Here is a 27,314-nt window from a genome sequence, read left to right as displayed (position 1 = left end):
ATGACGCTCGCGTTACCCGGCTGTGGCCGTGCCGCCGCGGGCCAGGTACGCACTGCAGGCTCTCCACACCCCGACAGCCACCGAGATACTCCCGCAGCAGCGCTCAGGCCCGCGGCCGCTGTCAGGAACCGGCCGGAAGCCAGTGGGCGGGACCCCGCGGCCGTGCGCGCGCGGGCGGAGCGTCTGCTGACGTGGCGGCGGCGGCAGCACCATGGGGGGCAGCAGCGGCTCGGTGAGTACCTGTGGACCTCACGCCACCGGGGCTGCTGGCGTGGGGAGGGGTGCGGCCGAGCGGTGGCTCCGGGGGTGAGCGAGGTATTCGGGACGCCACGCACGGGGCGGGAAGCAGCCGCGGGATGGACTCCGCCGTCGGGGTGGCGGGAGGGGACCGGCGCCACCGGAACACACGCGGTTGGATTTCTGCTTCGCTCCGCGGGTCTCACTGGGCTAACGACTGGAAGGAGAGGGCGTCCGGACCTGCCCGGTGCTGGTCTGGGCGTGCAGCACGGCCTTGGCTGGGTGACCGACCCCTGGCTGTTTGCTGCCCCCCGTCGCTGAGGCCTGTCACTGAGCGGACGGGCGGCGAGCGGGATCCTCCGGGCTGCCTGGAGAGCGGCTAGCCGGTGACCGGGTTTCTGTTGGGAGTCCGAGGAGCGGGGAATGGCCCGCAGGAGGCGTGGGCCTGGCTCTGCTCGGTTGAGAGTCGGAGAGGGATCCCGAGCAAGCGCTGCCGGCACCGGTCGTGCGCTTTGTCCGAAAGGCCTTTATTGCTGGAGAGGGTTGTCCACGGAGTATGTAGTAGAAATGGAAACTTGGGGCTGGAACTTGGAGTTCCCCGAGGGGTGCTGAGCCGTCACGCTGGCCTGTGTCCGCGGTGTTTTCCCTCGGGGATAGGGACTCACGTGGCAGTGCGGGACACTTGGTGCTTCTACAGACACCTCTGTAGCTGTAGGACTGACTCACTGGCAGTTACTCCAGCAGTCTCCTGACCTCAGTGAGAGTTTCTGTGCTCTGTTTAAACACCATGTTTTCAGATGCACTGCTCTGGAGCAGCCTATCTCGAGCAGCAGGACATGTTCCAGGTCACAGAAATGGCCCATGGCCCCTTGTAAATGAAGCTTCTTTGTCTTTTCAGGCTCTAGATTGTTGTTCCTCTTTTTCTAAGCTGTGCAAGGAAGTTGGCTTTTTTTTGTTTTCCAGATGTCCAGCCGTCAAGTGTTCCTGAACGCTAGTTCTCTGTTTCGAAGTGGGAAGTACAGTAGTTAAATAACAAAGCATTCAAAACTGAAACACCAGTTTGTCTAGAAGTTTCCTTCACAATTTCTGCTATCAACTTCTCAGAAAGAAAGCTAAACAAGATCATCTGTACTTTCTTTATCACAGATCCATAACTGTGGCCTAAATTCTTTGTGCTAATCTCTAATGTAAAATTTGTTAGTTCTTAAAAAAAAAAAAAACCAAACAAAAACACAAAACAAAGAAGTCTTAAAACATGTACCATGTTTGTCTGTCATTAAGGTTCTTCTAATGATAGCTTAGGCCAGCACATTGCAGCTCACTGTGTGCACTTTCTTGTTCATTTTTGTTGTTACAACTTCGCAGGCCTAATTTTTTTCTGGCTGCTCCTCAGTGATGTTTCTCCATGTTTCTGATGTCAGGGCTTCCCAAACACTGCTGTTTGCACTACTACAGGTGTGTAAACCATATCAAAGTTATATGAACACACACATGCAATTGACTTTTTCTTCCAAAGCATACAAGATATGATCATAGAATCATAGAATAGTTAGGGTTGGAAAGGACCTTAAGATCATCTAGTTCCAACCCCCCTGCCATGGGCAGGGACACCTCACACTAAACCATGCCACCCAAGGCCTCATCCAACCTGGCCTTGAACACCACCAAGGATGGAGCATTCACAATCTCCCTGGGCAACCCATTCCAGTGCCTCACCACCCTCTCAGTAAAGAATTTCTTCCTTATATCCAATCTAAACTTCCCCTGTTTAAGTTTGAACCCGTTACCCCTTGTCCTGTCACTACAGTCCCTAATGAATAGTCTCTCCCCAGCATCCTTGTAGGCCCTCTTCAGATACTGGAAGGCTGCTATGAGGTCTCTGCGCAGCTTTCTCTTCTCCAGGCTGAACAGCCCCAACTTTCTCAGCCTGTCTCCATACGGGAGGTGCTCCAGTCCCCTGATCATCCTCGTGGCCCTCCTCTGGACTTGTTCCAACAGTTCCATGTCCTTTTTATGTTGAGGACACCAGAACTGCACACAATACTCCAAGTGAGGTCTCATGAGAGCAGAGTAGAGGGGCAGGATCACCTCCTTTGACCTGCTGGTCATGCTCCTTTTGATGCAGCCCAGGATACGGTTGGCCTTCTGGGCTGCGAGTGCACACTGAAGCCGGCTCATGTTCATTTTCTCATCGACCAACACCCCCAAGTCCTTCTCTGCAGGGCTGCTCTGAATCTCTTCTCTGCCCAACCTGTAGCCGTGCCTGGGATTGCTCCGACCCCCCAGGTGTAGGACCTTGCACTTGGCATGGTTAAACTTCATCAGGTTGGCATCAGCCCACCTCACAAGCGTGTCGAGGTCCCTCTGGATGGCATCCCTTCCCTCCGGCGTATCAACCGAACCACACAGCTTGGTGTCATCGGCAAACTTGCTGAGGGCGCACTCAATCCCCCTGTCCATGTCACTGACAAAGATGTTGAACAAGACCGGTCCCAACTCTGATCCCTGAGGGACACCACTCGTTACTGGTCTCCAGCCGGACATTGAGTCATTGACCGCAACTCTTTGTGTGCGGCCATCCAGCCAGTTCTTTATCCACCGAGTGGTCCACCCATCAAATTGATGTCTCTCCAATTTAGAGACAAGGATGTCATGTGGGACAGTGTCAAAGGCTTTGCACAAGTCCAGGTAGATGACGTCAACTGCTCTGCCCCTGTCCATCAGTTTCGTAGCCCCATCATAGAAGGCCACCATATTGGTCAGGCAGGATTTCCCCCTAGTGAAACCATGCTGGCTGTCACCAAGCGCTTTGTTGTTTTTCATGTGCCTGACTGGTCTTTAATTCCCCGGGTCATCCATTTTCCCCTTCTTGAAAATGGGGGTTATATTTCCCTTTTTCCAGTCGTCGGGAACTTCACCTGACTGCCATGATTTTTCAAATATGATGGACAGTGGCTTAGCAACTTCATTTGCCAGCTCCTTCAGGACCCATGGGTGGATTTCATTAGGTCCCATGGACTTGTGCACATTCATGTTCTTAAGATCGTCTTGAATCAGATCCAAATGATTGTGAAGTCATTGATCAAGCAGTTGGGAATTTCTCTTCTGCTTCTTCCGTAACCTTTCCATGAGAGGAGACTGTGGCTGGAGGCCCAAGAGAGTCTGACACTCCATAGTCACAGCTTAAAAATTCATCTACTTCATGTCAGTGACCACTACTTAATTTCCTACTTGGTGCTTAGGATGGCTCTCGCTGACTGTGGTCCTGGGAAGAGTGAATTATTGCTTGTTCCTATACATAAATGAGAAGGCAAGAGCATTAAAGACAGTTTGAAGTTATTTTTTCCAGTGCATTTTTTTTTAGTGGTGGTTTTCATTTGCCCTGAATTCTATTTCCTAGTTTTGATACAGCAACTGAAATTTTTCATCATCATCTGACAAGTTACCATATTTTTCTGTCATCTTCAAATTCTTTCATATCCCTGTTTGCTGTTTTCCCCAGATAATGTGTAGCATTTATTTCTAATAATAATTTTCTAAATAAAACATTTCACAGCATGGTCCCGTTGATAACGTGCAGTACATTTTTCTGTAAGGAAGATATATAGCTTATCCATATTATTCCTTTTCTCCACCACAGTTTCTTAACCAGTTCCTATACATGGCAAAATACTGTCTGTGTTATTGGTTGCAGTTCTGGTATTTCATATGCTTCTACTGGGCAGTGATTTTTGTTTTCTAGTCTGTATCACCAAGATTTTTGTCCTGGGTTTTCCAATGAAGAGCAACATTGGATTGCTACTAGTATTTGGAAGAAGGTGATAAATGTTTGTCCACAGGCCAGGAACAACATTGTTATTTATACAAATGAGCATATGAGTTGTTTATACTGACTTGGGAATGTCAGTGGTATCTATTAAATTACATATCTTAATAGGAGCAGAAAAAGCAACAAGTGATAAGTGACAAAGAAATATTTGTTAAATAAGAATAATGGTTCTGTGATGTGGGTAAAGTGAACATCTGGGCACCTGATGGGGAATGACAAAATAATTGAGACAGAAAATTAAAAGAGAATGTAAAAGAGACTTGAGGCAACACTCTAGGCATGGGAAATGCAGGAATTATTTCCTTAAGGAAAAAAATCAAAGTAAAAACTAGTAAGCTGGAATCTAAAATATTTGTCATTGTACCATAAAGTCCAGGCAGAAAGCAGGTAACACGAAATGAATTGGAGACAAAGAACACTACATCGTGCTCCCTTGAAAGAGGAATGATTGGCTTTCATATGCAGAGTGTGGATGGGCTCATCCCTATTTTGATTCCAGTCCTAATTCAGATGGAGTTGCAGAAAGCAGTGGTTTCCTTTTCAAAGGGTGATATGCACATCCTCAAGGTGCAGGTGACTGTGTATAACTGAAAAGTAAAACATGCAAAAAAAAAAAAGAAAAACTATGCTGCTAATGTGAAATGTTCTACTTTGTTAGGACACCAGGCCTGGACATCACAGACAACCGAAGGTCAAGAGGTCTCTGGGAAGCAAGAGGTATGTGAATGTTTCTTGTTAGTTTGACTGAGGGCAAGAAAAAGGCTGAGAGATTCATACTGGAAAACCATATCTGGCCTTTACATAATATTCTGAATTTTGAGAGTTGCAAGTGACTTTAGTTTGTGTGATGAGAATGTCAACAGACTTTGCTTACTGATTTGTAGGAAAAATGCTTTTCTGACACTTGAAGATGTACTAGCATTCATTTATTGTTTTGGAAAGGATTTGGAATATAAGTATTTTATGCTCAAGACAAAATGGTACTCCAAAATCTATGTATTTTGAGTGTGATTGCAACTGAAATGCTTTAATTTGAGAATTCTTCCACCCATCCTTCTTAAGTACCTCCTTAAGCATGGTATATACTGATCTGAGCTGGTACCATCAGTGTCCCCTCTTTCTAATTTCTGGATTGATGTGTTGCAACATGTGAACTTCATAGCTCTTACATTAATAGTATTTGCCCAGAGAATAGATACTCTCTGTTTCTTTGATAGCTCATAATTTTGCTGTCATGTACAGTAGTGGAAACGTCCACGCGTTTCAGGACTGAGAGAAGTACATGCAAATAGTGAAGCAAAGTTCTCTCTGATCTCTAGGAAGTAAAATCAGTGCTGCTGGCCAGTCTAAAGCAGTCTTAATGTAATGTGATTTGTAGGATGTATTACTGGTTTGTCTTCATTGCTGAAGACCTTGCTGGTTAAAATTCTTACTCGTGTTAAGTCTTTTAATTGTGTAGTGTCAGCTCTGACTCTGGGAGTACATACTGAAGGAGACCTTGCCCTTTGTGATATGGAAAATGTGTCTTTTGAACTGATGGGCTGCAGAATAATTGTTATATTCAGCATTGACTGCTTCAGGATAAACGTATTTTTATATTGAGGTTAACTTGTGCTTTCTTCTTAAGTGAAATGTTTGAGGTAGAGTGAATATATTTTTCTGTTCCTCTCAAGAGCCTTCTAATGTCATTCTCTAAAAGATGTATGAAAAAAATAACATTTAGAAAGTTTTATCTTGGTGGCACTTTTCAGTTCACAAAACTTGGGAGATTCAATGAACCGTGAGATGAATTTTTAGAGTACTTGGGAAGACGAAAGAGATGTTGTCTGTCAAGTTATTGTGGTTGTGTGTGTATATATGCATAAATGTGCATACGATTTCAAGTTGATGTTTTCCAGGTCTAAGCAGTTTGAGGAAGTGGAAACTACTGTCCTGGGACTGAACAGTAAATATGATGAGACAATGAGCAGCATTTCTTCTGCTGCACCAAAGGGTCAAGTGAACGGCAGCACAGAGTCCAGGAGCAAGCGGACCATTCGCAGGCCTGCTTACTGGCTGGAAATGAGAGGAATCAAAAACAGCGTTAACAAGTCTTCAGAGAAAAAAGGTACTCATCACTTTGGCTCAGTGCAGAACTGTTTTTTCTCTCTGGTTCTTTTATGAGAGATTAGATGACTTCTGAAATGCATGCTGCAGTTCAGTCGCAAATTGCAAACTTGGTAATGCTGGTCGTATATTAGGAGAAATAAACTCCCTCCACTGCAGAAACACAGGTAAAATTCTCTAATGTTACACAGTTCCTTTTGAGTGACTTGTCTATTAAAATTAATGATTCTGTGGCTGAACTCAGTTTTATCTGTAGAAGAGATATGTATAGGACTTCTGCCAATCATGTCAGAAAGATGTTCTGAGAGCTTTAAAAATAGAACAAACAACACTAAAGATGTATAAAAGGGAACCAGTCAGCAGTATGCTGGATTAGACATGGCGTTTGCTGGTGGTAAATTTTTATTTTCTTTTTTTTAAGGATTATTTTATTTCTTTTATTTTCTTACTTCTGTCATGATTTTCTGATTTGGAGTGATTTGGGTCTTAGGTTGTTGTAGGGACATTCAGATTTCCTGGCTTAGGAGCCATTTTCCAAACTTGCTTGTGTGGCAGAGAGCCAAAACTTTGCTCTTCTTTAATGCACCTTCTTCTTATTTTTAAATCAGAATCTGTATTCCATCCTGTTGTGGGGAGAGCTGAATCTGGTAGCTTCATAGAAGTGAAGTTTCTGCAGCTTCACACCCCCATGTCCAACCAGTAGCAAGACTAGACATGTATTCCCGTAGCTACAAGTACACATATATAATATGTATTCACAGTCAGCCACACAGATCAACATGAAGAGGCATGCTCAGCACTCACACAGACAGTACCAATGGTCTCCATCCTGTTTCCCTCCCCGCCTGATCAGGATGAGTATGTGTTGTGAGAGAAGATAAGCCTATAGAAAAAGTGTATATAGAAGAAGTACACATATATATATATACACATTTGTGTGTGCACATATACATGCAATGTGACTCTCTCCTGTAGCTGAACTTACTCTACTTAGTACCTGGCCTTTGGATCCTGGTCTCCTCAACTGCTAGTACATGGATGTAGTATCTCCTGAGGCCTGCAGAGTCATGCCGGTTCATGGTGTGCACCTCCTTGCAGACAGGCTCACACTCACAGACACTGCTCTTCACTGGCCCCTCTGATCTGGTGTCAGGCATGACCAGACCTGTATACTGACCTGTTTACAAGCAAGTGGCCCTTTTTATCCTCTTTTCCCACACTTGATCCTCCCCAAGTAAGCTAATTCTCTTCCTTTCCCTTCCTATGATACCACTTCTAAACAACCCAGTCTTGTGTAATTGTGAATTGCTCTTCACTAGTATACAATATGTCCTGTAACCCTACGTATTGACATCACACTCTCCCTTCTCGCCACTCCCCTCCTTACGCCTTCTAAAGGGTGCTCTAGAGAGCGGCTCACGTTGACTTACCGTGGAGTGTCTCCTGGGACAGACCTGGGAGGAAGGTGTCTGTTTCTTGGAGTCCATAATTTCTGTTCCCTGCCTGCCATTATGCTTCTGTACTTCTGTGTGTTCATGGAGATAAGCTTTGCTAGGCCTGGAAATTCTGAGAGGAGTCAGAATATTTTTTGGGTTTCCCCATCTGCCATTGTTTCTCTATGCTCCTTTGTGTGTGTGTGTGCGGATAAGCTTTTTATGACATAAGTTAGCACCTTGTAGCTCTCTTCGTGAGGAGTATTATTTGTCCAGGCCATGCTGTGGTACTGTTTCTTCCATATGTTCTGTGTGGAATTGCAGGGCGTGGAGTGAATTAATATTACTGAGTCCAAAAGCTGTGTCTATCCCATTGGTGTCCAGGTGCCTTACAAAAAAAATACTTTTTTTCTTAAACTATTGAATGCAAGGATAAGCTGAGGCAGCAGCGGACTCAAAGCTGTAATCCAGACTGCATAATGAGACTGAAGCATTTCTGTTCTTACTCATTAGCAGGAGAAGTACTATTGAAAGGCAAGAGGAAATCTGAGGAAGTGGAAAGTGAAGATCTTAAAGACTTTCCAAAGAAGAAGCAAAAGATTTCAGGTAATACAAATAACTTGTAATTCCTAGTTACAAGCCTCCAGGTGCTTCAGACTTCCTCTCTGCCCAACTGCTATCCTTTTTAGTAAGGCTTTTGGTGCTCTGTCCCACAACATCCTCATAGATGAGCTGACAAAGCAGAAGTTGGATAAATGAACAGTGCAGTGGATTGAAAACCAATCAGTTGAACATCTGGGCCCAGAGGGTTGTAATCAGCAGCAAAGTCTAATTGGAGGCACATCACTAATGGTGTACCCCAGAGGAAAAAACTGGAGCCAGTACTGTTTAAAATTCTCATTAATGACCTGTACAGCGTGCACCCTCAGCAAGTACACAGATGATACAAAACTGAGAGAAGTATTGGTATACCTGACAGGTGTGCTGCTATTTGCAGGGGCCCAGGCAGGCTGGAGAATTAAGCAGAGAGGAATCTTTTGGGGGCTAACTTTCTGGAAAGCAGCTCTGCAGACAGGGATCTTGGTGTCCTGCAGGACAGCAAGCTGACCATGAACCACCAACTTGCTCTTGTGGCAAAGGCAGCCAACAGCATTCTGAGCAGCATTAGGAAAAGCATTGCCATCAGGTCAAGGAAGGGGATCCTTCCTTCCTGATCAGCATTGGTGAGGCCACATTGGAGTCCCATGTACAGTTCTGGGTTCCCCAATAGAAAAGAGACATGGACATACTGGGGCGAGTCTAGTGTAGAGATGCAAAGATGATTAAGGGACCAGAATATCTTTCCTATGAGAACAGGCTGAGAGAGGTGCGACTCTTCAGTCAGGAGAAGAGATGGCTCAGGAAAGTATAAATACTTGATGGGAGGGAATAAAGAAAAGGGAGCCAGACTCTTCTCTGTAGTGCTTGTTGACAGGACAAGAGTCAAAGGGCACAAATTAAGCCAAACAAAATTCTCTCTAAAGACAATAATACACTTTTTTTTACTGTGTAGGTGGTCAAACCCTAGTCCAGAGAGGTTCTGGAGTCTCCATCAATGGAGATACTCAAAACTTGACTGGACACATTCTTCAGCAACCTAATCTAGCTGACCCTACTTGAACACAGGGGCTGGACTAGGTTAGACTTGTTTTTGTCATCAAGGATTTGGAAAGATGTAGACAGCACACAGCTGCAAGTGATGGGAAGTGTGTGGGAGGAAAGGCTAAAATTAAAAGTGGTCTTGACGTTAGAGAAACAGTTTTAGAATGGAATACAGTGTGTAAAATTAAAGGTATTATAGTTAGGAAGAGATACCAGCATAGCTGTAAGATAAAGAGCAATCTCCTAGGTGTCCACTCTTCAGAAGAGGATTTGAAATTTATAACAGATCAAAGGCTGAATAGAGACCAACAGTGTCATACTTGTTTTTAAGAAGACAGATGTTAGACTGAAGTGTTTGAGCAGAAATAATAGACTTTCAGACATTTTCAGTCATTGCTGTAATGCAGGGTCACGCTTGGAGTGCTGTTTCCAACAGTGGGCATTGCAGTTCAAGAAACATGTGGACCAACTGAAGAGAACATCTAGAAGAGGGCAAAAATCATAACCCATAGGAAAATACTGAAACATTAAGAGTGGCTTAGTCTAAAGAAGACAGGAATGAGTAGAGGAATGGGGCTGTCCATTTGGTTGTCAGCAAGTCATTAGATTGGCTCATCCATAGTGTGAACAGAGGATGTTCAAGTGTGAAGAGCTAAGCTTTTGTGGTTGTATAGGAACAACCATACAGATTACCAGTATCTGGATGGGACTAATGCCTGCAGCTGTAAAGAGGTATGGATTTTGAAAGGGAGTAGGGAACACAATCTTGAAATTCCTTAAAAATAAAAAAAAAAAGTTGAACATTTCTGAACTAGTAGCTTTGAGACAGCAGACTAAATAGCAACCTCATAGTAAAAAATCTCTGGTTTTCATTTCATTAATTTCATTTTCATTCATTTTTTTGGTGGAAGCAAGGACAAGCGGCCTGGGAAGAATACAGGGAAGTTGTCTGAGAAGCTAGGGACCAGGTTAGGAAAGCTAAGGCGCAGTTAGAATTGAACTTGGCTAGGGATGTGAAAGATAACAGGAAGGGATTCTATAGGTACATAGCAAATAAAAGACAGACTAGGGACAACGTGGGCCCTCTCCAGAAGCTCTCAGGAGAACTGGCTACCCTGGATTGGGAGAAGGCTGAGGTTCTTAATGACTTCTTTGCCTCAAGTCTTCACTGGCAAATGCTCTGACCACACCACCCAAGTCTTGAAAGGCAGATGCAGGGACTGTGAGAATGAAGACCTTAGGCCCCTGTAGGAGAGGATCTGGTTCGAGACCATCTTAAGAACCTGAACATGCACAAGTCCATGGGACCTGATGAAATCCATCCACGGGTCCTGAAGGAGCTGGCGAATGAAGTTGCTAAGCCACTGTCTATCATATTTGAAAACTCATGTCAGTCAGGTGAAGTCCCTGATGACTGGAAAAAGGGAAATGTAACCCCCATTTTCAAGAAGGGGGAAAATGGATGACCCAGAGAACTACAGACCAGTCAGTCTCACCTCTGTGCCTGGCAAACTCTTGGAGCAGATTCTCCTGGAAGGCATGCTAAGGCACATGAAAAACAAGGAGGTGGTTGGTGACAGCCAGCATGGCTTCACTAAGGGGAAATCCTGCCTGACCAATTTGGTGGCCCTCTATGATGTGGCTACGGAACTGATGAACAGTGGCAGAGCAGCTACAAGGGGTAACGGGTTGAAAATTAAAGAGGGGAAGTTTAGATTGGATATAAGGAAGAAATTCTTTACTGTAAGGGTGGTGAGGCACTGGAATGAGTTGCCCAGGGAGGTTGTGAATTCTCCATCCCTGGCAGTGTTCAGGGCCAGGTTGGACAGAGCCTTGGGTGACATGGTTTAGTGTGAGGTGTCCCTGCCCATGGCAGGGGTTTGGAACTAGATGATCTTAAGGTCCTTTCCAACCCTAACTATTCTATGATTCTATAACAAGGCTCACAGAATTAAGTCTTGTGGTCTTTCTTGTTTGTGTTATAACAGGAAAAAACCAGCAAGCTGGAACACAGCAAAACTCCAAAACGGAAAGTCACTGTGTTCAGAAAGAACCAGAAACCTATGGCACAGGTAAGAAGAAGAAGCAGTTTATCAGAATTGTTTATAAAACAGCTAAAAGATAAATGGGATTCTGGGATTTACATCTGAGCCACAGGTGTGTTTCTGGTATTTCCGTTCACTTTATTGTTGACAAGGAAGAACTGGCTGCTCTCCTTTTGGCACTGTGTCAGTACTGCAGAACAAGAGTGAAGGGATAGTGTAGTTCCACGTGGTTTTACCGTTGCATAATGGAATAGTGAAGGAGGGATCACTTTGGAACTGATCAAAGGCCTGATAAAATAGTTGCACTATAAAACTCATAAAAATATTTACACTTTTTTACTCAGGAGAATATGTTTGCGGGAAAAACTCTGTAGCTGTTACTGCCAGATTGCCTCTTCTTGCAGCTTGGTAGCCTGAGACACAAGTAGTCAATCCTAGAAAAATAAAATTAGCCTTAACTCAGGAAGTGGACTCAGTATGTGTAGCTCACAGCACTCATTAAATACCCCAGTTTTTTGCCAAGTGCTATTTGATTCAGAGTCGTATCCCCAGACACCTGGGGAAAAACAACCCCTGCCTATTATTACTGGGCAAAGAGGAAAGCCTTTAGGTCTTTTTAGGATAAGAATTCAGGCAGATAGCTGCTAAGCCATGATCCAGAACCCATTTCAGTAGTTTATCATTCTTATGGATATGCCAAGCTTTTGCTTGGCATGTCAAAAAGAGGCCAGGAACTGGAAACCATGCCACACAGGGTACTTTTCCCTGCCTGTTTAATAACTTGGTCTGGTAGTGTTGTTTTGTTCACTTTCAGTGCCAAAACTGCCGACCAATGTAAATGGAGTTCTCTGGTTAGTAGAACAGACACATGGGACTTTGTCTGAAACTGTTCAGTCACACCTGTGACTACTTTTACTGTGAAACCCCTGCATGCTAAAGTAATTGTATAATAAAAATGAATAAACTGAAAATCTGTACTGAACTGGTGGAAGAACACTCCTTGCAAAGGAACAGTGGGGTTAAAGATTTCTTATAAAATGGTCTCCCAAAAGGAGTGATGTGTGCCTTGCCACATGACACTTTTAAAGCTGCAAATGAGCTAAACATTGAAGTATAGCTGAACTTGAGTTTGGCAGCATGTAACTAGTTTGCTTCTAGGATTCATAGTTCATGTGGAAGGAAAGGAAAAAAACCAAGATACTGCATTTGCAGTTCTATTCCAAACCTTTTGTTTTGACAGGTAGCATGGAAGAGCAGTGGTCTTTGGAAATTCAGGACAAGGGCCGAGTTACGTGTCCAACATGTCGGGCTGTGGTGAGAAAGACTGTAGAAGGACTGAAGAAACATATGGTAAATTGCAGGCAGGTAAGAACACTAGAGATGAGCAATGTCTTTTTTACTCCTCTTCAGCTTACTGAAAGAAATGCTTGCATGCTGTTCTGTTTTGTGTTGCACTTAAAACCAGTTTCATCTCATCATCATGGCTCTAAGCAAAAGTTCTTTATACATCTGTAAGAGGCTGTGCTTGGTGCTTCTTGCTCAGTCTTTTGCTGGAGGTTTGGGGTAGTGAACAAAGGTGTAGGTATTTCATTGTTCCCCTAAATATGAGACTCCATGTGATCTCTTCTGTTCTTAATAGGCAGTTACCAGGCCCAAATAAAATGTTCTGCTCTTCTTCTTTCTCCCAAAGAGTTTCCCAGTGCTTCAGGTAACTGAGTTACACATACACTGTCCTTGTTTATTTCCAGGAAATGTTCACATGTCATCACTGTGGGAAGCAGCTGAAGTCTTTAGGAGGGATGAGATACCATGTCATGGCAGACCATAACAATCAGGTAATACAACTGCTGTGCATCTCAAAATCCTACAGGCAAGACTCCTTCCACAGTGCACACAGAAACAGAGCATGATGTGTTTGTTCACATGTGGCTGTTCAAACTTTGTCTACCTGTTATTTTTCCTTTGAGATTTGACATCTGAAAAGACAGTAGAATGTTAGTAGAGATGCTAGCTTGATAGGGCTTAGAAAGAGATGGATTTCTGTTTAGGCTGGTTTTCAATCAGAAAAGAAATAAAATAAATGATTGCTCATTAGGCTGCAATTTTCAGTCCTTTGCTAGCAAGTAGTTATTCTACATCCAGACCAGACTAGATTTTAGTTCAAAGGTCAAAAAGAGAAGCACTAGTTTAGTCTTTCTCTATTTTACTGTCAAGATACTAACATTACAATTTGCTTTTCCTCTTTGCTATTTCCTCAAAAAAGGCAATGTCTCCTGTTGTAGTTCATAGATCATAGAAAAGATCATGGAATAGTTAAGAGTTGGAAAGGACCTTAAGATCATCTAGTTCCAACCCCCCTGCCATGGACAGGGACACCTCACACTAAACCATGTGCCTTAGCATGCCTTCCAGGAGAATCTGCTCCAAGATTTTGCCAGGCACAGAGGTGAGACTGACTGGTCTGTAATTCTCTGGGTCATCCATTTTCCTCTTCTTGAAAATGGGGATTATATTTCCCTTTTTCCAGTCATCAGGAACTTCACCTGACTGACATGATTTTTCAAACTTCATTCGCCAGCTCCTTCAGGACCCGTGGATGGATTTCATCAGGTCCCATGGACTTGTGCATGTTCAGGTTTTTAAGATGGTCTCGAACCAGATCCTCTCCTACAGGGGCCTAAGGTCTTCATTCTCACAGTCCCTGCATCTGCCTTTCAAGACTTGGGTGGTGTGGTCAGAGCATTTGCCAGTGAAGACTTGAGGCAAAGAAGTCATTAAGAACCTCAGCCTTCTCCCAATCCAGGGTAGCCAGTTCTCCTGAGAGCTTCTGGAGAGGGCCCACGTTGTCCCTAGTCTGTCTTTTATTTGCTACGTACCTATAGAATCCCTTCCTGTTATCTTTCACATCCCTAGCCAAGTTTAATTCTAACTGGGCCTTAGCTTTCCTAACCTGGTCCCTAGCTTCCCAGACAACATCCCTGTATTCTTCTCAGGCTGCCTGTCCTTGCTTCCACCTTTCATAAGCCTCTTTTTTTGCTCTAAGTTTCCTCAGCAGCTCCTTATCCCTCCAAGGAGGTCTCCTGACCCTCCTGCTGCACTTCCTTCTAGTTGGGATGCAACACTCCTGAGCTTGGTGCAGGCGATCCTTGAATATCAACCAACATTGGTTGGTCCCATTGAATATCAACCAACATTGGGCCTCCCTGCCCTCTAGGGCTACATCCCATGGAACCTTACTAAGCAGGTCCCTGAAGAGGGCAAAGTCTGCTCTCTTGAAAAAGTCCAGAATGGTGAGCTTGCTGCACACTCTTCTCACTATTCTGAGGATCTCGAACTTGACCATCTCATGATCACTAGAGCCAAGGCTGCATCACATTTCCAACCAGCCCTTCCCTGTTGGTGAGCACAAGGTCAAGCATGGCACCTCTCCTTGTCGGCTCCTCTATTACTTGCAGAAGGAAGTTGTCTTCCACACAATTGACGTATCTCCTGGATGGCTTGTGCCCGGCCATACCGTCCCTCCAACAGATGTCAGGGTGGTTGAAGTCCCCCATGAGGACAAGGGCCTGCGAGCGTGAGGCTGTTCCTATCTGTCTATAGAGCGCTCCATCCACAGAGTCCTCTTGATCAGGCAGTCTGTAACAGATCCCCACAGTAATGTTCCCCATCGCTGTTCTCCCTTTAACCCTGACCCACAAACTCTCTGTTAACTGATCATCTGTCCCCAGACAGAGTTCCATACTCTCCAGAGTATCCCTAACGTAAATAGCAACTCCCCCTTCCTGTCTGCCAGGCCTGTCTTTTCTAAAGAGCCTGTAACCTTCCATTCCAACACTCCAGACATAGGAGCCATCCCACCATGTTTCTGTGATACCTATTGTATCATATCCCCGTAGACGTGCACACATCTCTAATTCCTCTTGTTTGTTCCCCATGCTACAGGCTTTTCTATAGGGGCATCTTAGCCGAGCTCCAAATGAAGCCGGCTCATTGGCTGGAGCGGCTGGAATATCTCTACTTTGCTTGGAGCATTTATTGTAGGTGCTGGCAACGGACTAGGTGTGTTGGGATAGATTGATGCCCCCATCCCCCAACACATCTAGTTTAAAGCCTTCTGGACCAGCCTTACAAGCCTTCTACCAAAACCACTCTTCCCCTTCGTTGTCAGACCAGCCTCCAGTAGACCTTTCCTCCCAGATCGAGGCCTATGTTCTGAATACCCAAACTCCTGACTATGGCACCACTGTTCTAACCATTTATTAACCTGCCAAATCCACCTGGCCTTTTTAAGGTCTTCCCCTTTATCCTGGAGAATTGACAAAAAAACTATCTGAGCTCCAGAGCCCGTAACCACCTCTCCCAGGGCTCTGGTAGTCCTTCTTAATGTTCTCCAGGCTACTGCTATCTATAACACTAGCACCCACATGGACAACTGGAAGTGGGTAATAGTCAGTGGGACTAGTTGTGACAGATTAAAACTTTTGAAAAGATCAGTCAGAAGTTTGGGTAAGGTTTAGGTAATACATTACGTATATTTTTTACATAGTTCCCAGTACTGTGGTTTCTGAACCTAGAGCTGAACTAGTAAGTGGAATAGGTCAGGGATAATGTTTTGGTCCCAAGAAATAGGTCTGTCACCCAATTCTAACTTTTTCTTCAGGCTGGGTGTAATATTATTATCAAGTAGTTTAGGAAATAGTATACAGTAACCATCAGAGAATAGAGAAGAATTTGAGCTGTATTTTCACATAGGTAACCATTACTAATGGATAGTCTGCTTAGCTTTAGTTAGGCTTAGAGGTAATGGTAGGACCAATAAATGTTAAAAAATGCATGACGCACATGAGTAAGTACTTTCCACTGGCGGAAGGGGAGAAAAGTAATGGAAATACATACCCTTGTCCTTCCCAGCAGCTATGGTTTGTGACCATTTCTTAAGAATATTTTATTCGTAGATAGAAGTCTAAATGTTAAAACTCTAATTTGCAAAGTGGTTTTCAGGCAGTCTACCCCTTTTAAAGATAACTCAGTTGTTCTGGGATATAGACAGTGATTGCCATATTAGATACACTTCTGTAAAATCATAGGTTGCACAGATTTAATTATTTTAGAAGCTGTCCTTCAGTAGTGTGCTGAGTAGGGAATTCCCTATGAGAAGAACTGTAAATGCTGAGCATCCTGTGGTTTTCTTTATTTTTTTCTCTGTGCTTTAGCCAGTTGTGAAGGAGGGGGGAGAACTGGATGAGCAGCTTGAGCGAGACCGCCTTCGGAAGATTTTGAAGCGTATGGGAAAACTAAAGTGTACAAGGGAGGTAAGCTGCATTGTGCTACGTATCCTGAATTAACCAGCAGCAGATACACAAACGTGAAACATTGAGAGTTCTGCTTGGTATGCTTTGTGCTGGCCACAGCTGCATTTGTTTCAAGATCCTAGCTATGCTTTTAAGACAGAGTATCATAGAATTATAGAATAGTTTGGGTTGGAAGGGACCTTTAAATGTCCTCTAGTCCACCCTTCCCTACCATAAGTAGGGACATCTTCAACTAGATCAGGCTGCTCAAAGCCCTGTCCCACCTGATCTTGAATGTTTCCAGGGATTGGGCATTCACCACCTCTTTGGGCAAACCCATTCCAGTGTTTCACCACCCTCACTGTAAAAAAGGATATCTAGTCTAAAGCTACCCTCTTTTAGTTTGAAACCATTACCCCTCATCCTGTCACAACAGGCCCTACTAAAACGTTTGTTCGCGTCTTTCTTGTAATTTGAAAAGGCTGCAATAATCACTCCACAGAGCCTTCTCTTCTACAGGCTAAACAAGCACAATTCCCTCAGCCTGTCTGTAGGAGAGGTATTCTAGTCCTCTGATCAAATGATCCTCTGGACCCACTTCAACAGGTCCATGTCTTTCCTGTACTGAAGACTCCAGAGCTGAACGCAGTACTCCAAACAGTATTATAAACTGCTCTCAGAATTATAAGATTGTTAAGGCTGGAAGGGAATTTCTAAGGTCAGCTACTTCAACCCCTGTGTTCAAGCAGGGTGAGCTAGAATCTGAGTATTTGATGAGCTGGTGTTTTCAAGGGGGATCAGGAGGACATTGGATTGTTTCTTGTGTGCTCCAAAAGTATTTTATTAATATGTACTTCTGCTCTTTCCTTACTGGTTTGTGACAGCTGGGAAGGTGTTTTTATGCATAATTAACTGTGTGCCTGTGGATTTTGAAAATACTGAAATTTGCCGCAGCTAGAGAAGGGGATGGAGAGCTATATCTAAGAACATTAAAAACTTGCTGGTGAATGTTTTATTTGTCCTGTGCCAAGCTGATTACTGAATTCAGGGTTAGGGGATACTCTAGTAGTTGACAATTGCAGAAACTGTTGAGGTGTTGTTGTCCTCTGCTGCAGCATGAGACAGTAGAATCATAGAATCATAGAATAGTTAGGGTTGGAAAGGACCTTAAGATCATCCAGTTCCAACCCCCCCTGCCATGGGCAGGGACACCCCACACTAAACCATGCCACCCAAGGCCTCATCCAACCTGGCCTTGAACACCGCCAAGGATGGAGCATTCACAACCTCCCTGGGCAACCCATTCCAGTGCCTCACCACCCTCTCAGTAAAGAATTTCTTCCTTATATCCAATCTAAACTTCCCCTGTTTAAGTTTGAACCCGTTACCCCTTGTCCTGTCACTACAGTCCCTAATGAATAGTCCCTCCCCAGCATCCATATAGGCCCCCTTCAGATACTGGAAGGCTGCTATGAGGTCTCCACGCAGCCTTCTCTTCTCCAGGCTGAACAGCCCCAACTTTCTCAGCCTGTCTCCATACGGGAGGTGCTCCAGTCCCCTGATCATCCTCGTGGCCCTCCTCTGGACTTGTTCCAACAGTTCCATGTCCTTTTTATGTTGAGGACACCAGAACTGCACACAATACTCCAAGTGAGGTCTCATGAGAGCAGAGTAGAGGGGCAGGATCACCTCCTTCGACCTGCTGGTCATGCTCCTCTTGATGCAGCCCAGGATACGGTTGGCTTTCTGGGCTGCGAGCGCACACTGAAGCCGGCTCATGTTCATTTTCTCATCGACCAATACCCCCAAGTCCTTCTCTGCAGGGCTGCTCTGAATCTCTTCTCTGCCCAACCTGTAGCCGTGCCTGGGATTGCTCCAACCCAGGTGTAGGACCTTGCACTTGGCATGGTTAAACTTCATCAGGTTGGCATCAGCCCACCTCACAAGCGTGTCGAGGTCCCTCTGGATGGCATCCCTTCCCTCCGGCGTATCAACCGAACCACACAGCTTGGTGTCATCGGCAAACTTGCTGAGGGCGCACTCAATCCCACTGTCCGTGTCACCGACAAAGATGTTGAACAAGACCGGTCCCAACACCGATCCCTGAGGGACACCACTCATTACCGGTCTCCAGCCGGACCTGGAGCCATTGACCGCAACTCTTTGCTACAGTAGCTGTAGCCTAGGAATAGCTGAAAGTTTTATTTACCATCACCCTAATATAGCTGTGTTCTAGACAGTCTGACTAGCCAACCAAGTGTAAAACCTTCCTCCTTTTCTGCCCACTTCCTCTATTTATATCTGAAAATCTTTGTTTTGTGCATCCTTATTGAACATCTTGCTTCTTCATTCCATATATTGAAATTTTCTGTTGCCCACTACCCACAAAGAAGTTCTAAGAAAGTGTCTCCCAGTTGCAGCCAATTCTTTGTGCTAGATTTTGTCTTGTCTGAATATGCTAACCTTAAAGTTTACTGCCTGATTGCCTCTGGCCTGTCAGGAAAAGTGATAGTACTTTGATCAGCAAACTGTGGATTCTATACACAGTGGTCTTGTGATTACTTGCAAAATGCTTTTCTTCCATGCAATTTTCTTTTGCATTGACAGGGCTGCACAGGCAGCTTCACTAGCATAATGGGATACCTGTATCATGTTAAAAAATGTGGGAAGGCAGCTTCTGAGCTGGAGAAAATGGCTATGAAGTGCCATCACTGTGGAAAAGCATACAGATCAAAGGCAGGACTTGTCTACCATCTCCGATCTAAGCATGGGCCGGTAAGCGCAAATTTGCCATGGTTATCAGAACACTGTGGTTGTACTTCAGCTGCTCAGGGTTGAGACACACGTAAGCTTTTGTCTGCTGTTTGGGTGCATAATGAGGGATAGCAAATAGAGTATTCTGTCCTTGATACTTTTCTTCTAGATGCAGCTGTTGCTGTTTTGTGACTAGGAAGAGGTTTTTAACAGTAAATCACCATGGCAGCAGTAAACTTTTCCCTGTCTGACTTTTGCTCCATGGAATAATGATGCTAACATGTATGACTTGTGAGACACCTTTTTTTTCCTCTTAAAAGACCCAACACTGGAGCAGAACAGGCAGTACTATGCTTCTTGTCCACGAGGGTTGTACAGTAAATGATGTGATATCCTTTCAAGACCAGTGGCTGCATGAAATTCTCTGCTTGCTGCTGTGGCCCCCCTGAGTAGGTGTGAGGGTCTGTCTCACTAGTGGGATGCACTTTATCCTCTCTCTGTGACAGTGAACCACAACTGCAGCAGCATTTTTGTGAGGGATTTGGCAGTATATTTATTCACAGTATTTAGTGTAACTGAAATAGGAACCAGTGAAGGAGGCTCACCTTTTTTGGCCTTCACTGCAGGTCACTTTCCTCCAGGAGGAGAGAAGAACAGAGAGCCTGAAGGAAACAAAACGGGAGCCAAACAGCACAGGCAGAGTTCAGAGGAGATCTGCAAAGGTGGCAATCTACTATCTCCATGAGCTAGCTGGAGAAGAGCTGGCCAAAGAGTGGCCCAAGAGAAAAGTTCTGCAGGACTTGATTCCAGATGATCGCAAGGTACAAGGCCTTAAAAATGCTATATAGGGTTTGAGTCTTTATTCATAACAGATGAGTCTTTCACTGGCATCTACCCAATGTTGCCAGTGCTTCGTGGTCCATGCAAAGTAATACTGAAGAAGTAATGTCTTGTGGGAGGGATCAGGTTTTGCTCTCTCTGGTCTTAGATTATGGTATTGCTATAGTAGCAATTGCTGTGGTAAAAGTATTTTATCCAGGCTATAATGACTTTCAAGTCCTATTGCTGTAATTTTCAGTGGGCACAAGTAACAAAGGCAGTTATAGGCAGTATGTGGCTCAGAAGCCATAGGCTGCAGATCATTCCTGCCATGCAATGACATTTTATAGTTTTTCAGGCTTCAGAGGCTCCAGGAGTATCTTTTAGGCTGTAAAGGAAACCCAAGTGAAAAGGACAATTTATGATTTTAATGGGATAAGTACATTTAGAGGAATTGCTGTAGTCAAAGGTAAGGGAAGATTTGGATTCTGGTATCGTGAGGGTTTTACAGATTCAGTTATGTTTGAAGAGAGGAGACAGGAAAAGATTGGTTATTTAGAGTTTGGCTGTTAGAGCAGGAGAAGAAATAGCACTTCTGTCTCTAGGAGACAAAGGGACGTACTTGGTGCTAAGTGTAGCCAACATTGCTTCCAGCTTTCAATTCCATCTCTTTATCTCAGCTGAAATATACCCGTCCTGGACTGCCCACATTTAGTCAAGATGTGCTGTGCAAATGGAAAACTGAGATAAAGATGTACCGAAGAGTCCACTGCCCAAATGAGGTAATCTTTAAGTACTTGTTTCCAAAGCCTCAGAGGGGACAGATTTCAGGACAGCTTTCCACAACCATGAAACTGCCGTTTGTCTCTGTTCTCCCTGCCCTACCCCATCCCCAGCACTTTCTCCCCAATTTTCAGGCTTGCATCATTTTCAAGTAAAAGAATTGCAGCATAACATTTTATGTGAAGCTGTCTCCAGAAAGCAAGTGTCATATTGCACCAACCAGTAATCCAGAAGAATGTCTTGCACCTACCTCCTGTTTCAGGGTCTGGGCTGTTGGCTGAGCATGATCTAGTATCCTGGGACTAATGCCTAAAGCTCCACATGGGGACTGTAAAGCTGCCATTTAACTGAGACCATTGAAGTCAGATGCAGTACTTGTGTGCCACTAAATAGAAGAGCAGGGCAGGAGAGAGAGACGTGTCTTGTACTTGCCCTGTGCTTTGCTTGAAATTAACCTCTGAAGCTCTTCAGGAAAAATGCAAACTCTGTCAGGCTTTGACAGATTGCGACAGGACGGGAGTGACAGGATTAAACAGTGACAGGATTATTATGTCTAAATTTGCTCAGAAACTGGAAGTATTTAGCTTAATGAAAGCTTAAGTCTCTTAACAGTCTTTACCTGAAGCTTTCTGGCTTGCAGGGCTCGGTATCTCCCTTCATCTGCTTCTCTTATCCCTTTTGGAATTGACTTCCAGAGAATAAGACCTGAAGAAGTGATTTCTTACTAGAGTTTTGCTGACATGAACTTTTTTTACTGTTTCAGGGTTGTGAATCTGTATATGGCAGTGTCTCAGGACTCAAATCTCACCTTGGCACATGTACCTTGGTTGGTAACCTTCCTCTATTCACTGTCTTTTATACCAATAGCCTTACTGTCCCTATCCCTCACATATCTCCTTGTTCAAGCTGTTGTCCTGCCATTTGCTAATCTGAGTTCCTCACAGTCTTGAGTGCTTCCCTATGTGCTGATGGGTTTGCCATAGCAAACACTGCTTGAGGCAAGGAGGAAGCATCTTAATGGCATGCATTTTAGTGAAACTGCAGTCCTACCTGTAGATTCACAGCTACAAGAACATTTTTTCCAGGTACAGTGCTGGAGACCTTGTAACATCTCGCAGATGTTACAAGGTGAGATGCTTTGCAGGCATAACTGGTAAATAATGTCAGTGCTCCTGTAGCTAAATCATTGTCTGATATGAGTAAGAGTTTCTACTTCCTACAGCTGGCTTATATCTGAGCCAAATTCAAATACAATATATAGGTGTATCAGCCTTCTAGGCAGCAATTGGTGAGGGTATTTTTTTGTTTTGTTGCCAGGGAGACTTTGTGGCTGGTAAATACAAGTGTCTTCTGTGTGAGAAGGAGTTCATTTCAGAGAGTGGAGTCAAGTATCACATCAACTCCATGCATGCTGAGGTAAGGCAGGCAGAATGGAAGCCTTCACACCCCAGGTTGTTGGAGGAGGGAAGGAAATGCTGGATGCTTGCCCTGTTTTATTTTTATCTTGCTCACTGTAGGGAACAGGATCCTAGACTCAAGTGGCGTTCGATTTGTTTCAGCATAGCTGGTCTTATGCATTGGTCTGGGGAGCAACTACTGTGTCATGTCACATGTCTTGTCCCTAGTTGCTGCTGCTCAGTTCAGCAATTCAGCATTTCCCATGCCTTTAGCGGCAGCCAGATCAAATCTCTGAGACAGTGACACCTGAGGAGAAACATCAAAGAACAGAGCTTTGTTAGGCAGCTGCCTTTCTGGATCTCACATTTCAGGAAATCATTGTCCCACAAAGCAGCTTTATTATAAGCCCTGATAGGCTTTATATAGTATTTCCATCATCAATACCAACCTGTTGCCCTCTCAACCCTGCAGGACTGGTTTGATGTGAATACAACTACCACCAAAAGCTTTGAGAAGCTAATGAAAATCCGCCAAAGAGAAGAGCAGAGGAAGCAACGGAAGAAACGTCCTTTGGCTAGGGGGAAAAAGAAGAGAACCGCGACCCTGGCTGTCAAGAAACTCCCCACTGCTGGAGTTGAGAAAATGAGGAGAACTAAGAGAGGTCGTCCAAAGCGGGTGGACAATGAGAGTGCGAGTAGTGAGGAGGGGGAGCCCCAAGTTGCACAGAGAGCCGAACTTCCAAAAACCAGCCACAAGCGAGGCCGAAAGTAAATCCCTAGAAGAAAAGGAATAATCCTAAAGCTTTTCAGTTACAAGCCCCACTTCTGTCAAGCTCATAACCCACAACACTGATACAAGCAACTGAGTGTCTTTGGGACTGTGACTCCATTCTACTCGGTGACCTTGATTTTGAAACTGTTGCCTCTGGTCATTTGTGAGAGACTTCAAACCAAAAGCTGTGGTACAGAGTATGCCTCTCCTGCTGTAGTACCCCTGAGCAGTGGCACTAGCCAGTGTACCCAGTGTAGTTACTGCTCTGGTTACAGTCTCAGTTTGGGTCACATTAGTTGCTTGTTCAGTGGTACAGCAGGTGTCTGTTATGTCATCTTCCTCTGATGGGTGAGATCAGGGTTCTTTTATAGCGGTTCTTCCTCTAAGAGACTGACTAGCGCAGTGTTTAGGTCTTTTTAAAGGCGAAATCCTTTCTTGCACAGCATGCACACAAACTAAACAGTGCTGTGCAGAATACAAAGGTTTTAGCTTGCCCTGTAACTGTCCTGTGGTCAGCAAGGCTGCCAACAGGCAGGAAATACATCCCTAGTGTGTGCTCCACTCTGTTGCACAAGGCACTGTCTTTACTTCATATGCTGATGCTTAGGCTCAGCACCAGACAGTAGCGTGTGAGCTCTGGTCTGCTTGGAAGTGATGGTACATAATTATTACCCTTGTCAGGAACTCAATATTCTCCTGGCATCTGTCTTCTGTAGCACTGGGCATTAAATGTATGTAAAGGGTCTTCCAGTCCAGTGAGGAGTAAACACTCTCCAGCCTTTTGGAGATTCACAGACCCTACAAACCCCCAGTAACTAATGCAGCGAGGTGGTCTTCTTGAGCCCTCTGAATACTACTTGTTTCAGACTCACTTGGGAAACAAACTTATTGCATATATACAGTAGCAGCCTTGCTGATGCTAAAACCCAGGTCCCATCGAACTACCTTGTCAGTGGTGTTCTTTGTTGTGCCCGCGATCCTATAGTGTCCTTTTTTATTGTGCTGTAGATGGCACGTTTGTTGTGTTACACCACCTGCTTCTTTCCAATACTGCTTCCTTTTTACGAATGAGGTATATTAGCCGTGGCTTCCCTGTGTGAAAAAGATTAAAAGAAAAGGGTTAATTATTCTAAGCCACATGTTGGCATGAACTCTGGATCATAGGGAGTATCTTCCTGTGCTCCATAAATGTAGCAGAAGCTAGCAGGAAGCAGCACCACAGGCAGTCCTGCTCTGTCTTTCAGAGAGTGGGTTCTCCAGAATTCCTTTTACCGAAAAACTCACAGTACCAGGAAGTTGCAAAATTTGTCCTTTTTCTTGCACTTTTCCAGGCAAGAAAATAGGCAACTGGTTCTGTGTTATCTCCCTGTGAATTTTCATTGTCTAACAGAGTTGTTGGTTCTGAAATTCACAGAGAAGCCTTTGCAGTGCCTGGTGAATTGGTGGGCTTATATATATATACATATATATATATAAAATCATAGAATGGTTTGGGTTGGAAAGAACTTTAAGATCATCTAGTTCTAACCTCCTTGCCATGGGCAGGGATGCCTCACATTAGACCATGTGTCCCAAGACTCTGTCCATCCTGGCCTTAAACACTGCAAAGAATGGAGCATTTACCACTTCTCTGGACAATCTGTGCCAGCGCCTCACCACCCTCACAGCAAAGAATTTCTAATATCTAACCTGAATATGTGTGATTACCAGAATAATCATACTGGCCCTGACAATGGGAAGTGCTGTATGGCCAAGGGTGTTCTCAGTAACTGCTTCTCCACTATCAGTAAATACTATCAGTAAATATCAGTTTAAATACTATCAGTAAGCAAAGCAGACCCCAGCAGTGCATGATCTGTCTCTCAGGAGGATTAACACATGTATGGTAGTGAGACAGTATGTAGTGCTCCACTGTGATTTACATGCAGTGGTTATACTGCCTTTTGGAACCAGCTGTACACTGTGGTTGCAGTGCTGTGCTGAAAGTACAAATAAGTGGACTTGTATGCAGGGTGTGTATGGTGTGCAGGAAGGTGGGCAAGGTCAGAAGACAGCAAAATAAAATGTCGCCAATGCGGGAATGTGAGTTTTTTTGTCTGTTTGTTGTGTAGTGTTCTTGGTTCCATCACTGTTTGCACAACACACCCCAGCCTGCCCACTTGGTTTTCCTGCATGCTCTGGCCCCGTTGAGATGTCTGCATTACTTCTCCTCAGTACTCTACACAGCTGTCCTTTGACCACACGTTTACTGCCTTCCCATCCAATAGGTGGTCAAGATAAACCAATGAATTAAAGTAGGTTTTTCTTAGTGAGTTTCAGTCTAGAGTCCTTTCTACTGTAATTTGTGAGTTACTAACCAGACCGGCTTTTTAGATTACACTTCCAGGTGGATACTTTGTGACCACCTGGATTTTGTAGTTACATCAACAACATATTTTCCCACATAATATTGTGTGCAGAAAAGAATCCTTATCCAACAGTCCATTCATGCTTCATTAGTGTTACAGCAGATTGTTTGGTGGATTGGCTCAAGCTGGTAAAATGTGGTAACACTGCTGCACCAGCATAGTCCACTGCTGCTGAGGAGTGTGATCTGTGCAGGAGCACCTTCATCTTGCTGTAGATAGACTAAGGCAGGCTACCCAGTATAACTGCAGCTGTGAACACTGCTCTGAGAACACTGGAAAATACAGCTGTGAGGAAGGTATTTTAATCAGGGAATCCACAACAACGTGTATCCAGGGCTATAAATTAACAATAATAAAACAGCTAATTGTACTATGGCTTACCACTGTTAAAGCACCCATGAGGCTACTGCTCGGTCCATTGTTGAGTTCAGTTAGCCTAACATCTTGCAAATACAGGTATAGAACAGAGAATCAGAATGGTTTGGGTTGGAAGGGCCCTTTAAAGACAGTCTAGTCTACCTCTCTTGCCATAGGCAGGGACACCTTTCACTAGATCAGGTTGCTCAAAACCTCATCCAACTTGACTTTGAACACTTCCAATGATGGGACATCCACAGCTTCTCTGGGCTAGTGTCTCGCAACCCTCATCAGAGGAAGTCTTCCAATTTAACTCTACCCTCTTTCAGTTTGAAACTATTGTTCCTTGCCATGTCACTGCGAGCCTTTTTGAAAAGTCTCTCTATCTTTCTTATAAGCTCCTTTATATGCCTAAGGCTGCAATAAGGTCTCCCTGAAGCCTCTTCTCCAGGCTGAACAACCCAACTCCCTCAGCCTTTCTTCATAGGAGAGGCATTCAAGCCCTGTGTTTTCATAGCCCTTCTCTGACAGGTCCATGTCTCTTGTACTGTGGGCCCCAGAACTGGATGCAGTGGTCCGGGCAGGATCTCATCAGAGCAGAGCAGAGGGGGAGAATCATCCTCAACCTCCCTGTTGGTGATGCAGCCCAGGAAACGTTTGGCTTTCTGGGAGGCAGGCACACATTATCTCATGTCCATTTTTTTTTGGTATCCAAGTCCTTTGCATGGCTGCCCTCCATCCATGGATTCCCCCCCCAGTGTGTATTGACATTGGGAATTGGTCTAACACATGTGCAGGACCTTGCACTTGACTTTGTTGACCTTCACATGGTTCACATGCACTCACTCCTCAAGACTGTCTAGGTCTCTCTGAATTGCATTCCTTCTCTCCAGTGTGTCCACTGCACCACACAGCTCGGTGTCATCTGCATACCTGCACTCAATCCCCCTGTCTACATCACTGATGAAGTTTTAAATACTATCAGTGCCAACAGGGACCCCTGAGGGACACCACTTGTTGCTGATCTCCATCTGGACATTGAGATGTTTGTTGACTGAAACTCTTTGGATGTTGCCTTCCAGACAATTTCTTATCCACCGAATAGTCCACCCATCAAACCCATATCTTTCCAATTTAGTGACAAGGATGTTGTATCTTTGAAGGAGCCTGAGGGATGCAAGTGCAATGTACAGAGGTTACTGGGTGCCTTTCATCTTATACTGAATTTCACCTGTTGTTCCATCTTCTAACCATGGTATTCTAAAATGCTTCAGCATTTCCTTGTGGTTACCTTTCAGTATTTACTGCTCTGCGTAATCCTCAAACATGGTCTTAATCCCTGCCCACTTTGTAGATCATGGGGGGGAAATCTTGAACAGCTCAGTGTTAATGTGGATCCCTGTGGGATACTCCGCTGAAAATGCTAAACGTCTCCTCCAAAT

General features: G+C 44.5%; 1 protein-coding gene across 1 annotated transcript; it reads left to right on the top strand.

Annotated features, from left to right (window-relative positions):
* On the top strand, positions 1-27,087 carry ZNF512 (zinc finger protein 512; the record flags this gene model as incomplete). Its single annotated transcript, XM_080614924.1, is given in 15 exon segments — positions 1-232; positions 4,725-4,783; positions 5,951-6,173; positions 8,119-8,211; positions 11,235-11,318; positions 12,532-12,656; positions 13,040-13,126; positions 16,505-16,603; positions 19,190-19,357; positions 19,963-20,157; positions 20,836-20,937; positions 21,702-21,764; positions 22,256-22,354; positions 22,808-23,101; positions 23,103-27,087. Coding segments are annotated over 15 exon segments (1,950 nt in total). The 3' UTR covers positions 23,130-27,087.
* Positions 27,088-27,314: the final 227 nt, after the last annotated feature.

Source organism: Psittacula echo (genome assembly GCF_963264785.1).
Source record: "Psittacula echo genome assembly, chromosome: 4".
In the NCBI taxonomy this organism is placed as follows: Eukaryota; Metazoa; Chordata; class Aves; order Psittaciformes; family Psittacidae; genus Psittacula; species Psittacula echo.
This window is presented reverse-complemented; position numbering and strand designations above follow the sequence as displayed.